General features: G+C 38.8%; 1 protein-coding gene and 1 pseudogene across 1 annotated transcript; both read right to left on the minus strand.

The window, feature by feature from the left end:
* Positions 1-3,804: 3,804 nt before the first annotated feature.
* LOC142625274 (uncharacterized) lies at positions 3,805-5,211 on the minus strand. The gene is made up of 2 exons (XM_075798959.1): positions 4,617-5,211; positions 3,805-4,529 (listed from the first exon to the last, which is right to left on the minus strand). The coding sequence occupies exons 1-2, from the start codon at positions 5,209-5,211 to the stop codon at positions 3,805-3,807; spliced, it is 1,320 nt and encodes a 439-aa protein (XP_075655074.1).
* Positions 5,212-9,495: 4,284 nt separating this feature from the next.
* On the minus strand, positions 9,496-11,830 carry LOC142623998 (uncharacterized; annotated as a pseudogene).
* Positions 11,831-12,735: the final 905 nt, after the last annotated feature.

Raw genomic sequence — 12,735 nt, forward strand, 5'->3', positions numbered from 1 at the left:
CTGCACCCACACATGCATTCCCCTGCACCAATACACACACACTTGTACCACATATACACATACACAGTGGATGCCTAACATTTGTTTGAACCAAATATGATTGCATGAACGAAGACTCATGAATAAATACAGCCACGTACTTGAGGTATACGGCCAGTTGAAAACCAGTCGAAACATGAAAGTATATATATATATATATATATATATATAGAGGCATAATGTGTGTTTGATCTTTAGTCAAGGGAATACCACAAATGTGTTGGTGCTCTTGAACAGCGTGGGGTTAATCTTGCCTTGGAGTTTGTCATTTTTGCGGAACCTCCTACTGATGTTATGTTTTTGCTTAATTTAGATGTTTCTTGAGTGATGTTTGATCGCTCTGTGCTTTCTGTTTCTATTGTTGATTAGCTTTTGTATTCTTCTTCTAATTACCCCCCCAAAAAAAAGTGTGTTCGATCAAAATGTTCATAATTTTTTTTTATTGTACCACTATTTTCTATCATTCACTAAAATTAAAAAAACAAAAGCAAAATGTCTAAAGACTTAGCAATATGCTTATGTTCCTTGGTACTATTTGCATTTGCAAAAGAACTAAGTAAAGCATTACTTAGAGCATCACCATAATCTATAAACCCTATATAAGAATTGAGTTAAATATATGTAAATAAGCATGAAGAACCATAAAATATTGGATCAAAGAGGATTAATATATTTATATAATAGTGGATGTGAACAATATTAAAGTTTAAAAAGTTTATTTACAAAAGAAATTTTGTACAATTCACGATATATCTCGTTAAAAATTATCACAATTTATTTAAACTACATAAAAAATAAATAAATCATACTATCCATATTTTATTACAATTCAACTATCCTAAAATCCATCAAGATTTTTCCAAAATGCATAATAGTTATATGTTTATATCAAGGAATGGGAGCTTTGGGAGGAGCTTCCTAGTTAGAAACGCTCGGTACTCTTTCTTTCTAGTTTGCGGATTCCTTTGCATCAGATAACACAATCAATTAGCATGAAACATTGTTTCTCAAAAAAAAAAAAAAATTAGCATGAAACATTAAGTTAATCTACACAATCCTTTTAAAGAAGACCCATGAATAGGAATTTGAAAGGTTTAATTACACCTTGCCCCATGTTTCAAAGTTGTATATAATTTTTTTTCCAATGTTTCATTTTAGTCCTTAACATTTTATATATGTACCAAAAAGGTCCCCATCAACTAGTGGATGGATAAGTCTTATGTGGCAAAGGAAAGTATTAAACTAATGCACTAATACTGACATGGAACCCAAGTGGCATTTATATAAAACTTTCATGTGAGAAGCCCAAATTGAGGTTTTCATATATGAAATCCATAGCCCAATGGCAAATCAAAGAAGATGGGTGGAGAAGAGGGAGATCAACCCAGCTCACATGGGCCGGATTGAATTAGGTGTGTTGGTGGGTTGGGCTTACATCAACTATTTAATTTTTTTTCAATAAATTAATTAATTTTTTTTCAATAAATTAATTAATTTTTTTTCAATAAATTATTAACGGTTCGATATTTAGTTTTTTTTTTTTTATAAGTAATAAAGATTTATATTCAAAAAACACTGCCTTATGCAAAAAAACATAAGGCAGAGAGAAAATTACAAAGAGAAAAGAAACACAAGAGAGGAAAAGAGAAAGAAAAGAAACTAATTACAAAGAAGAGAGCTAAGGAACATGGGGAGAGAATCACTAGAGGTGAGTCCCCAAGTTCTAGACCAGTCAAACAGAGAGCCACTGAAAGAAGCTAATAATTGGTCATCTGAACTTTCCATGTCCTCAAACATCCTCCTATTTCGCTCCCTCCAAAGACTCCACATTAAGCACAATGGAGCTAGATTCCAAATGCTAGATGAATGCTTTCCAAGCCAATTCCACCAGCCAAAAAGCATATCCGCAACTGATCTTGGTAAGACCTAAGAAATCCCAAACAATCTAAAGACCAAACTCCACAACCGATAAGCCTTACCACAATGAAGTAGCAAATGATCTACTGTCTCCCCATTACAACAGTACATAATGCACCAATCAACAAAAACCATCCCTCTACACCTCAAATTGTCACCTGTAAGGGTCTTATCCCATACAGCAGTCCACACAAAGAAGGAGACACGCGAGGAACCTTAACCTTCTAGACTCCTTTCCAAGGAAAAATTATGGGTAAGGGACTTCGTAACTTATTATAGAACGATCGGACATCAAAAACCCCATTTTTAATCAACTTCCATCGCAAACGATCTTCATTCTCATTGGGAGGTAAATTTGAAGCCAAAGTACGAAGAAATTCCTCCACTCCACCCATTTCCCAATCATTTGGTCTCCGAATAAACCGAACACCCCAGCTTCTCCGTTCCTCTATCCCCAACCGATCAAGAGAAGAGGCCACCGATGCCTCTTTATTGGAGGCAATCTCATACACACTCGGAAAAATCAAATGAAATGGAGAATCCCCACACCATTGATCAGTCCAAAGCTTAACTCTATCTCCCGTCCCTACCTTAAACCGAATATTTTTGCTAAAATCCTCCCAACACATACGTATACTTCTCCACGAACCGCATCCATGAACCCCTCTATCTAGCTTGGAGGTCCATCCCCCCCATTCTACCCCAAACTTTAGAGCTACAACCCTTCTCCAAAGCCTTGTCTCCTCAATCCCAAAACCGCTATAACCACTTCCCTAGTAGGGCTTTATTAAAAGTAGTTAATTTCCTTACTCCTAACCCACCATTTTCCAAAGGTGCACACACCTTGTTCCATCCCACCAAATGTGTCTTGGAATCCCCCACAAAAAATCCCCTTGCAACCTCTCAATTTTTATTAGCTATGTGCGTAGGGATGGTAAAAAGAGATAGAAAATAAGTAAGAAGACTTGCTAATGTACTTTTAAGCAAATTCAGTCTTCCACCTTTTGACATATACATCTTTTTCCATCCGGCCAACTTACACTCAATTCTCTCCAAGATAGGATTCCAAATGGTAGGAGACTTGTGAGACACCCCTAATGGCATACCAAGATAGGTCATTGGCAAAGACCCAATCCGGTAGCCCAAGATTTCTGCCAAGACATGGACATTAGGAACCTCTCCAATGGGAACCATCTCACTCTTTAACGCATTAACCTTCAAACCTGTCACTGCCTGGAAACAAAGAAGAAGCATCCGGACATGTAGAATCTGTTCCTCAACTGCATCGCAGAACATAATCGTGTCATCCGCAAACAAGAGATGCGAGACGCATACCCCTCCACCACGTCTACCATTAGCCCTGAAACCTCGGATCAAACCAGCCAGTTCAACTCTTTTCATCATCCTACTAAAGACCTCCATCAGTACCAGAAACAGCATGGGAGATAGCGGGTCCCCTTGTCTCAATCCCCTCGAACTCCCAAAAAAATCAGCTGGAGACCCATTAAACAAAACAGAAAATTGGACTATAGATATGCAAGTATGGATCCACCTACACCACCTCTCCCCGAATCCCATTCTCTTCAACAAATCTAGAAGAGCCTCCCAATTCACATGATCGTAGGCTTTCTCAATATCTAATTTTCAAATAACCCCTGGAATCTTACTCTTCACCCTACTATCAACACACTCATTAGCAATAAGAACTGAATCAAGTATCTGTCTACCACCCACAAAGCTGTTCTGAGACTCAGATATCAGTTGATCCAAAACCTCTTTCAGGCGGTTAGCCAACACCTTAGCCAAAATCTTATAAACACTCCCCACCAAACTAATAGGTCTAAAGTCTCAAATATTGGAAGCATCATTCTTCTTCGGGATTAAGGCAATGAAAGTTGCATTAAGAGATTTTTCAAACTTATTGTGTTGATAAAACTCTTCAAACACAGCTAAGACATCTCTTTCCACAACTCCCCAACAGTGGTGGTAGAAGGCCATAGAGAAACCATCAGGGCTTGGAGCTTTATCTCCTTCCAACTCTTTGACAACTCTAAGAACCTCCTCCTTTTCAAACCTCCGTTCAAGCCAGTCCCTCTCCAACCCCTCTATCTGATCAAATTCCAAGCCTTCCACAAAAGGCCTCCACTCCTCTGTCTCCTTGTACAAGTTTTTGTAAAACTGTACAGTTTGGTTTGCCATCTCAGATTCATCCTCATAAATAACCCCATTCACCTCCAACATACTAATATGATTATACCTTCTTCGAGAATTGGCCATCTTGTGGAAGAATTTGGTATTGTTATCTCCTTCCTTAATGCAAAGCATCCTCGATTTCTGCCTCCACGAAACTTCTTCCAAAGAGAGAAGGTTCTGTATTTGAGATCTTAACACAACCCTCTCACCTATCTCCACTTCAAAAAGGCCATTCACCCCTTCCTTAGCATCCAATAATTTCAAAGCCTCCAACAGTTCTTTTTTTTTACGGACTACATTTCCAAACTCATTACAATTCCACTGAATAATATCTTCTTTCAAAGCCTTCAGCTTCTTGGCAAGTACAAAACTAGGAGTACCTGAGAAGGAGTATCAATTCCACCAAGAATGAACTTTATCTTTAAACCCATCTATCTTTAACCACATGTTCTCGAACCTGAAAGGACTTTTCCCCCTTAAAATTCCTCCTGCCTCCACTAGAATGGGGAAATGGTCTGAAATAGGACTAGGTAAAACCCGCTGGATCACATCTGGATAATGATCCTCCCAGTCATAAGAAACCAAAGCCCTGTCTATCCTAGACATTGAGGGCAGATCCGAACTACTAGACCATGTGTAACTCCCTCCTTCCAACGGCAAATCTATCAAACTAAGCTCCTCAATGAACTCAGAAAAATTCTCCATAGCCGGGGTAAGGCGGGATCCCCCCAACCGTTCACTTGGGAAGCGAACAATGTTGAAATCCCCTATATAACACCATGATACTTCCCAAAGTTGCTGAATACCGATCAGCTCATCCCACATCTGCCCCCTCACGTTATTATCATTCGGGCCATAAACCCCAGAACATGCCCAAATAAAACCATCCCCCATACCCTTCCACCGGACTGATACGGAAAATTGACCCACCATTACCTCTAACTTTTCTAAAGCCCTCCTATCCCACATCATCAAAACTCCACCAGCTGTCTGATCTGCATCCAAAGCTACCCAATCTACATAGGGACAACTCCACAAGCTGCAAATCAACTGTCTATCCATGTCCGCAAGCTTAGTTTCATGAAGGCAAACTACATCACAATTCCACTCCCGTAATAAATTTCTAACTACCAACTGTTTTCGAGGATCATTCAAACCTCGAACATTCTAAGACACCATTTTCAACTTCATCGAAACTGAAAACTCCCTCCTACAACCTCAGAAATGCGGTTAGAGAAAACTATCTCCCATCATAATTAACCGAGGAAATCAAATTCCTCAGCTCCCTCTTCCCTTTATCCTTAGGGACCGCTTTTCAGTTGGCAACCTCAATCTCCATTTCAAGCTTTTATAAAAGCAAAATACACATCTTCTCATGTCGACCTAACGAAAGCCCCATCATCTTACTGAAACCGGGGATTCTGTGTTTCACCCACTTAGATACATTTAATGTCTTATCAAACCCCATCATCTCAGTATTACCATTCAATTCAGCCGGCACAACCAACTCTAGAGGATTAATAGTCAACAAGGGGGAGAAACTATCCACACAACCCAAACCCTCATCTACACTAATTATTTCTACCTCAGTCAATGCCCACACCGACTGGTCAACCTGATGGGGGGTGTCTATCCCCTGCTTATCACTAGCACAATCAACCCGACCACCTTCATCTCCACCCTGAACACCCACCTCCTCATTCCCAACTCTCGAAGGACTTGAAGTGTAATTGGAAACCACAAAACCTGTTAAAGCCCCATCACCCCCTGTTTTTGCCTTACCTAGTGTGACCGAAGGTTCATCGACGCAAGACCCATAAAAAATAAGACGCTCAGCCTCCACTAAGGACATCGCAAGGCAACCCAGATTCTCGGTTAGAGGAAGAGACCTCGTATCCATCCTCGTGGTGTGGATTAAAGCTGTATCGTCCCTATCCAGTGTCGTCGAAGAGTCCGTGTTGCGAAACCCATCGGAAAAGGTACACTGGGTCTTCACTGGTGACTCTGCGGGATGATCCATCACCACGGTTTGACCGCCGGCCTTCTCCAGCGGCACCGGTGACTCCTCGGTGTGAAGACCACCAGCACTCGTGGTGTCGATCTCCCTCGTAAGCTCATCACGGTGATCCAACAGCCCAACTCTAGCAACCGAAGCTTCGTGAGGTCTCACTGATGCTTGTGCTTCGTGGTTTGAGAGGCTTGGGTCACTTGGGTCACTTAATAAAGAGTTTTCACTCATATCCAAACTGAATGGACCAATGGGCTTTGGATTAGAGAGAACTTAAGGGCTCACTTGAGTGTTGCAATATTGTTTTCAGCCCATTGCCACCTTATTATGGACCCGTGACCCATTAGAGGGATCCTTCACTATCTCCGTCTGATTCCTTGTGGCCCAAGTGGAATTCTCCAATTCCCTTTTATCAGACTTCCATGCACCACGCCTAAATTGGTCAAATCCCAGCACAGGATATTTTTGACCCCGTGACCCACGAGAGGGACCCACCACCTGCTCCCTCTAATTTTTTGTGACCCAATTAGAATTCCTCAGTCCACCTTGATAAGGATGCCAGGCAACACTCCTTTTTCCTTCCCCATTCACTTCAACGGTCAAGCCTCCTTCTTTCCAATAAGGATTCCTCAGTTCACGCTCATTTCCATAAACAGCTTCATTCAACTTTGATTTGAATTTCAATGGAAAGCTCCTTCTATATCCTACCGGATTTGTCTCTCCCAATTCAAATTCCACATTAGTGCTCCAAGAACCCATATCTCTTCCTCCTAAAGTCATCGGACTGGTATGTTCACCGGCAACTGATGTCCATGCACCGCTTCGGCAAAAGATTTAAGAGGAAGAACCCCTGAGTTATCCTTGTGAAGCTGAGCTACAAATTTCAAATGACCAGAACCTCCATTCACATAGTTTTCAAGTTCCAACATCTTCCTTAATTCTAACCCAAACACCTTCCAACCATTCTTTGTCCGACCTTCTGGAAAAATAATGGACCTCCTAGACCCACCAACTTTAAATTCAGACAATAGAAGGAACAAGCCAAAAGAGTTAGAGCACTGTTGGATGGTGTAGGCTACATCACCTTCCCTGAACGTATAAAAATACTTCGGACTAACCCCTACGACAATCTGCTCTAAACTCCTCATCAGCCATTGTGTCGCGTTCTTGCCCATGAAGATCGACTTCATGAAGTACTTACTCCGCTCAAAAATCCTTAACGAGAAATACCGTCCCCCTTCCTCTACCACCAGTTGAAAAAGTTTGGATTCAATAAAAAAACTGCGAGAACCACCCATAATAGTTGCTAAAAACTTACCTGACCAGAAAAAACTCTACTGGATAATCCTAGAGAACAGTTATGGCATTCAGGAAGTCTTGCACAAGCTCCCTCTTCTCACCCCAATCAACAATGTCATCCCAATAAACAAGTGGTTCTCTAATGGGAGCTTGACTCCATTGTTTAGAATGAAAATTACAAATGACCTTGTTATACCCGAATAACAGAAGGCTAGAAGCAAAACTCATCCATAGCCACCCAAGTTGTCAAAGAATATAGATATTAATCAAACAAACAAGAAATTAAGACTTGTGGTCAATATCTAATTACACGTTCAAATGAACTCGAGAATAATCTCACGATTTTGAAAACATGATTCTGGCAGCTTCAATTATGGATCTATTCTAGCCCCTCGGCGATTATTGCAATACAATTCAATCACATACAATCTTCAATTCAATCAAATATGATCTTTAGAGTTTTACTAGTTTAGGATGTGTCCAATGTTAAGCGACCACACCCACACCCCTATCTAAGAATATTAGTATTGAGAGTGTAAAAACTCAGTTACTATTTTAGCAATCCACCAGCTCAAATTGAGTCTTGTCTAGGTGTGAGTTGCTAAAAAATTTTGGCAACCATGAACAGTAAGCTTGTATTTATACAACTTACTGTTCATGGGGTTGTAAGCAAAAATATATATTTCAATCTCTCTCTTCCTCTCGCACTCTCTTTCTTTTAATAATTAATTTTTTACATTATTTGATGGTGTAGTTTATATCATTTTAATAAGTTATATGTAAAAATAGAAACTGAGATGTTGAGTGAGTTGTAAAATTGGATAAATAAAATAGATAAAATAAATTTTGAGGATGTAGGGAATATATATATATATATATACATTCCCGTACTTAACCAAATAGTCAAGTAAAGTTTGCGAGAGACAAATTAAAATATGGCACAACCAAGACCTTCCTCCAGTGACTAAAAGACTCTAATCTAAACACATAATTATTAACTTGGCAGAAAAGGCTGGCAGCACCCATACTTAGAGCATTCACATCCATGCAGACCCATGAACCCACCACACCGCTAACCCGCCGCCACCGCCACTACACAGATCCAACCTAGCTGCTGCTACACGGGTTGTCACAGTTGAGAAAACCCAATTCATCTTAATCGTTCTTCTGAGAGAGGGAAGAAAACCCACAGGTCAGAGAGAGAAAGAGGGAAGGGGGCATGAGAGAGGGAAAATCAGAGGGAAGAGACAAAGCGAGAGTCAAAGAAAGAGGGAGGGGGGAGAATAAGAAACCAAATAAGAGTTGCTACAGCGGACTTATTAATAAAGAGTTCACTGTAGTTGAGTGCTAACTTTTTTTAGATATAGAACCATAGATGTAGCATGTTTTTTTTGTGGTTTAGGGTGCTAAAAAGCATTTTAGGGGATTTACAACCCCAAATGTGAATGCTCTTAACTCACATAAGATTTAGACCAAAAACATGTAACTTCAAGAGGCAGTAATGAACAATAGTTCATTAGAAGATAAACTGGCAACGAGACAGCCCATATACACAAAAACACACCCATTCCAATCCCCTTCAAACTTTTAGGCATCCTTTTATTCAGTTATGTCAAGTGGCAAGGTTATTTCTGGCAGCCGAAACAAGCCACTGGATATAGATGCAAGGTACAATTGTTACAATAGTCCAGGAAATGAATCCTCAAAAACCAGTTTCACAATAGGTGTTAAGAATCTTAAAAAATAAAAATAATAAAAAAACCAAAAAGGAAGCAAGGTACAGACAACTGAACAAAACTTGCTTGGACGCATTTTTTGCAAGTGAGACAAAATAAGGAAAGCAGTTATTACAAAAAATGACTGCACTATGAAGAAACCTAAAACTAATCTCTATAACTTGCCAGTAGTAATTCAAGTGAGATACATCAAAATCAGAAGCACTTGATGTTGACATTCCATATCATAAAGCCTCCCACTTCTTGTTTTTGATTCTCATTACCGCAGCAAGTCTAAACAAAAATAAAAACCAAGGATCAGGTATTGAAAGTGCCAAGTATTACAGTAGTTCAGTAACATTGAATTAATAATAAATGTTGTTTAACATTGTTGCTTTGAAACATTAGCTGGTTATGAGGCTACTTATGTGATACATCTAAACACATCTTCCAGGTTTAATAAAAATGACAAGTATTTGCTGCTGGATGACATGTGTCAAGCAATCTATTTCCATACCAAACAGAGAATACAGACCATAACGTGTTTTGAGAACCGTCACCTAAATCATTTTAAAGGTTGACATTCTTCTTATCAGCGACTGTCCTAGTAACCCCCTGCCCATAATTTCTCTATGGCTTTCTCTACCTCAATTCCAACATTTTCATGCTTAAAAACCTGAATATTCCAGAATTTTAAGGTTCTCTAAAAAAAATGCTGGAAGAGTTGCTTCACACTGTTTTTGGCCATGGATATGGAAAACAAAGTTTGCTTTGGATAGGAAGAGAAGATGATCACTGCCAATCAAGATTCACTTACATTCCTATCTATCCTCCAACGCCATGAACAATATCACTGAACATTGCACCTCAGTAATGCATACTCATCCTTGATTAGACAGCTTTACTCAATCACCACCAAACATCCATAACAAAACTACTGCCAACTTGCAATAACAAAGTTACCTGCAGCTCCCAATACAGAATTTTTTTCCGTTAAATGTTAAAACTCATTGACACAACTTTTACTTTCATTATCAGATCTAACTTCTAAGCTGTCAGCACAAATAACACAGTCCTCTTGATTTATGATATTCAAATGCTTATATTCCACTTGAGAGAGTAAGTGAGAAGGTTTTACAAATTTTTTACTTAAAGATCTTTCCATATCCTTTCCTGAGATAATTCCAATTTTTTCCAAGTTCATGATTTTCTGAATTTTCCTCATCACATTTGTAGCACCAAGCTTCAATACAGAAACACATAAGCATATAAATTATAAAGCAGAAGCAACCTTTTCACTAGAGTACCATTAACATGTGGAGTTTGGATATATCTACAAAATAGGATAGTGTGATCATAAAATTGAAGATGAACTGTTTACAAAAATTGAATCACAAATGCAGAACAGAAAGCGGAACTCAATATCAACCAACCTATGATCCATTTATTAATCAGCTTACTACCAATAAATCATCTGTTAGGTTCTCATTGCGGGAGATCTTGGAACGTGCCCTCATGTGAATGCACCTACAAATAGGTTACTATTCACCGACTACTAACAAGGGCAGAGAGTGGATTCTAGATTATATCGGTTGTCATGTATTCATTCCCTCTATTGGCTCCAAGCGCTATACAAACCCACCCACTAAGCTACACATCTCTCTTCTAGCCAATTAGACACCTAGGCACCTTGCTACAGTCTATAATCTCTAAGAACTCTTCCAAATTAGCAAGTAATTAATTTATCTTAGCAGCATTGAAATTTAAACATTAAGGCTACATATCAAGCATAAGCTAACACCTACCTTTTTTATGAAACCAATACAATCACTGACTGAATCACATTTCACATACCAACATACAAACACTCAGAAATTCACAAACATGGCCATACTACATTACAACATTACCTCATTTCATCGAAACTTTGGCGCCAACCTCCTTCATCTTAGCAATAATCGACTCGGCCTCCTCCTTAGTCACGCCTTTCTTCAAAAGCGTAGGCGACTTCTCCACCAAATCCTTAGCTTCCTTCAACCCCAAAATCAGTAAAAGTCCTCACTTCCTTGATTACCTTGATCTTTGCCGCCGCATTGAACCCTTCCAGCTTCACATCGAATACAGTCTTCACCGCTTTCTCCTCCACCTTCTTCGCCGCACCATTGCCCTTCCCCTTCAGTCCTCCAGGGACCATCCCTGGCATCATCACCATCATCGTCGGCAACTCAGTGATCCCCAATTTATCGCGAAGAACTTAACGAGGTCCGAGACCTCGAGGAGAGTGAGACCCGAGAGCTCATCGACGATTGCCGAGACTTGCTCTGATGGAGCTGGTGGCTTCGATTCCTGAGCAGAAGAGGATTTTATAGATGGGAGCTTGGATTGGATTAGGGCTAAGAGGTTAGGATTAGGGTTTTGAATTGTGTGGAAATTGGGGCAAGCGTTTTGGATAAGGGATCTGTGAATGTGTGAAAAGAATCGTAAATACCTCATTTTTGTGGGGGCGTTTAGGTAATTATGGGTAAGTGTTTATATGAGCATTGTTGGAGTCGATGAGGTTGATAGTGATAAAGCTTTCATGGCTTTTGAAGTTGAAGCTGAGAACTGAGAAGAAATGACTGACATCGACACGGTGGCCATATCCATATCATAAACCCTACGGTGGTGAAGGAGATTTTGTTGCCATTTTTACTTTTGTGCCCCTGAGGTTTTACAGGCTATTTGGGCCTGGAACGTTGTTGAGGCCCAGTTAGATCGATTTGCATGAGAATCAGCTTAGCCCATTAGCCATTGGCCCACAATTTTGCCTTTCTCTCTATATGCATTTTGTTACATTTATTTTGGAAAAAGATGGGGTAAAAAGTTCACTTAAAAAAAATTAATATGTTTACATATTTTGAAATTTTAACTATTAAAGTTCATATTCTTTACGCTCTTAACACCTATGTCAAATTTCGTATCAATCGAATTTTATTTACTATTTTATTCATAATCCTATTTTTTATATATAATTTTATACCACAAAACTTGAAATTTAAACATTTAATTTATGAAATATCTAATGATCTTTGATTTTTTGAAAATTTTTCCAGCATAGGGGATATAAGAAAAATTGTAATCCAATAGTGGAATTGTCAAAATTCACATTCAATAAAAAATAAAAAAATTAAAAAATTATTGAGTAGAGGTAATTTTAGGTTAAAACCAAGTTTGTTGTAAAATTTTATCTATTTACAAGTGTGCAATTAAAAATAATCACAATTATATGGTTTAAAATATACATGGTATTAGCTTACATTATTTTTAAACCATACATTTCTAAAATATGTAATGGTTTATCATTATATATACTAATATGTAGCCTTGTGCATATGCATGCATACAATTAAAAGTAATCACAATTATATAGTTCAAATTATAGCTTTTTTTTTTAAGAAGAGATTCAAATTATACATGGTATTAGCTTACACTTTTTTAAAACCATGCATTTCTAAAACATGTAATGGTTTCTCATCATATATATATATAGGAGGGGTGAGGCCGAGTATGGAATGGAAACTGTGG

Source organism: Castanea sativa, chromosome 2, assembly GCF_040712315.1.
Source record: "Castanea sativa cultivar Marrone di Chiusa Pesio chromosome 2, ASM4071231v1".
In the NCBI taxonomy this organism is placed as follows: Eukaryota; Viridiplantae; Streptophyta; class Magnoliopsida; order Fagales; family Fagaceae; genus Castanea; species Castanea sativa.

Bases quoted from the DNA above. Each gene is read 5' to 3' on its own strand.
- LOC142625274 (XM_075798959.1), bottom strand. From the start codon at position 5,211: ATGGATAGACAGTTGATTTGCAGCTTGTGGAGTTGTCCCTATGTAGAT. The intron at 4,530-4,616 runs GTCCTTTCAGGT...ACTCCTTCTCAG, and splicing joins AGGAATTTTAAGGGGGAAAA to GTACTCCTAGTTTTGTACTT.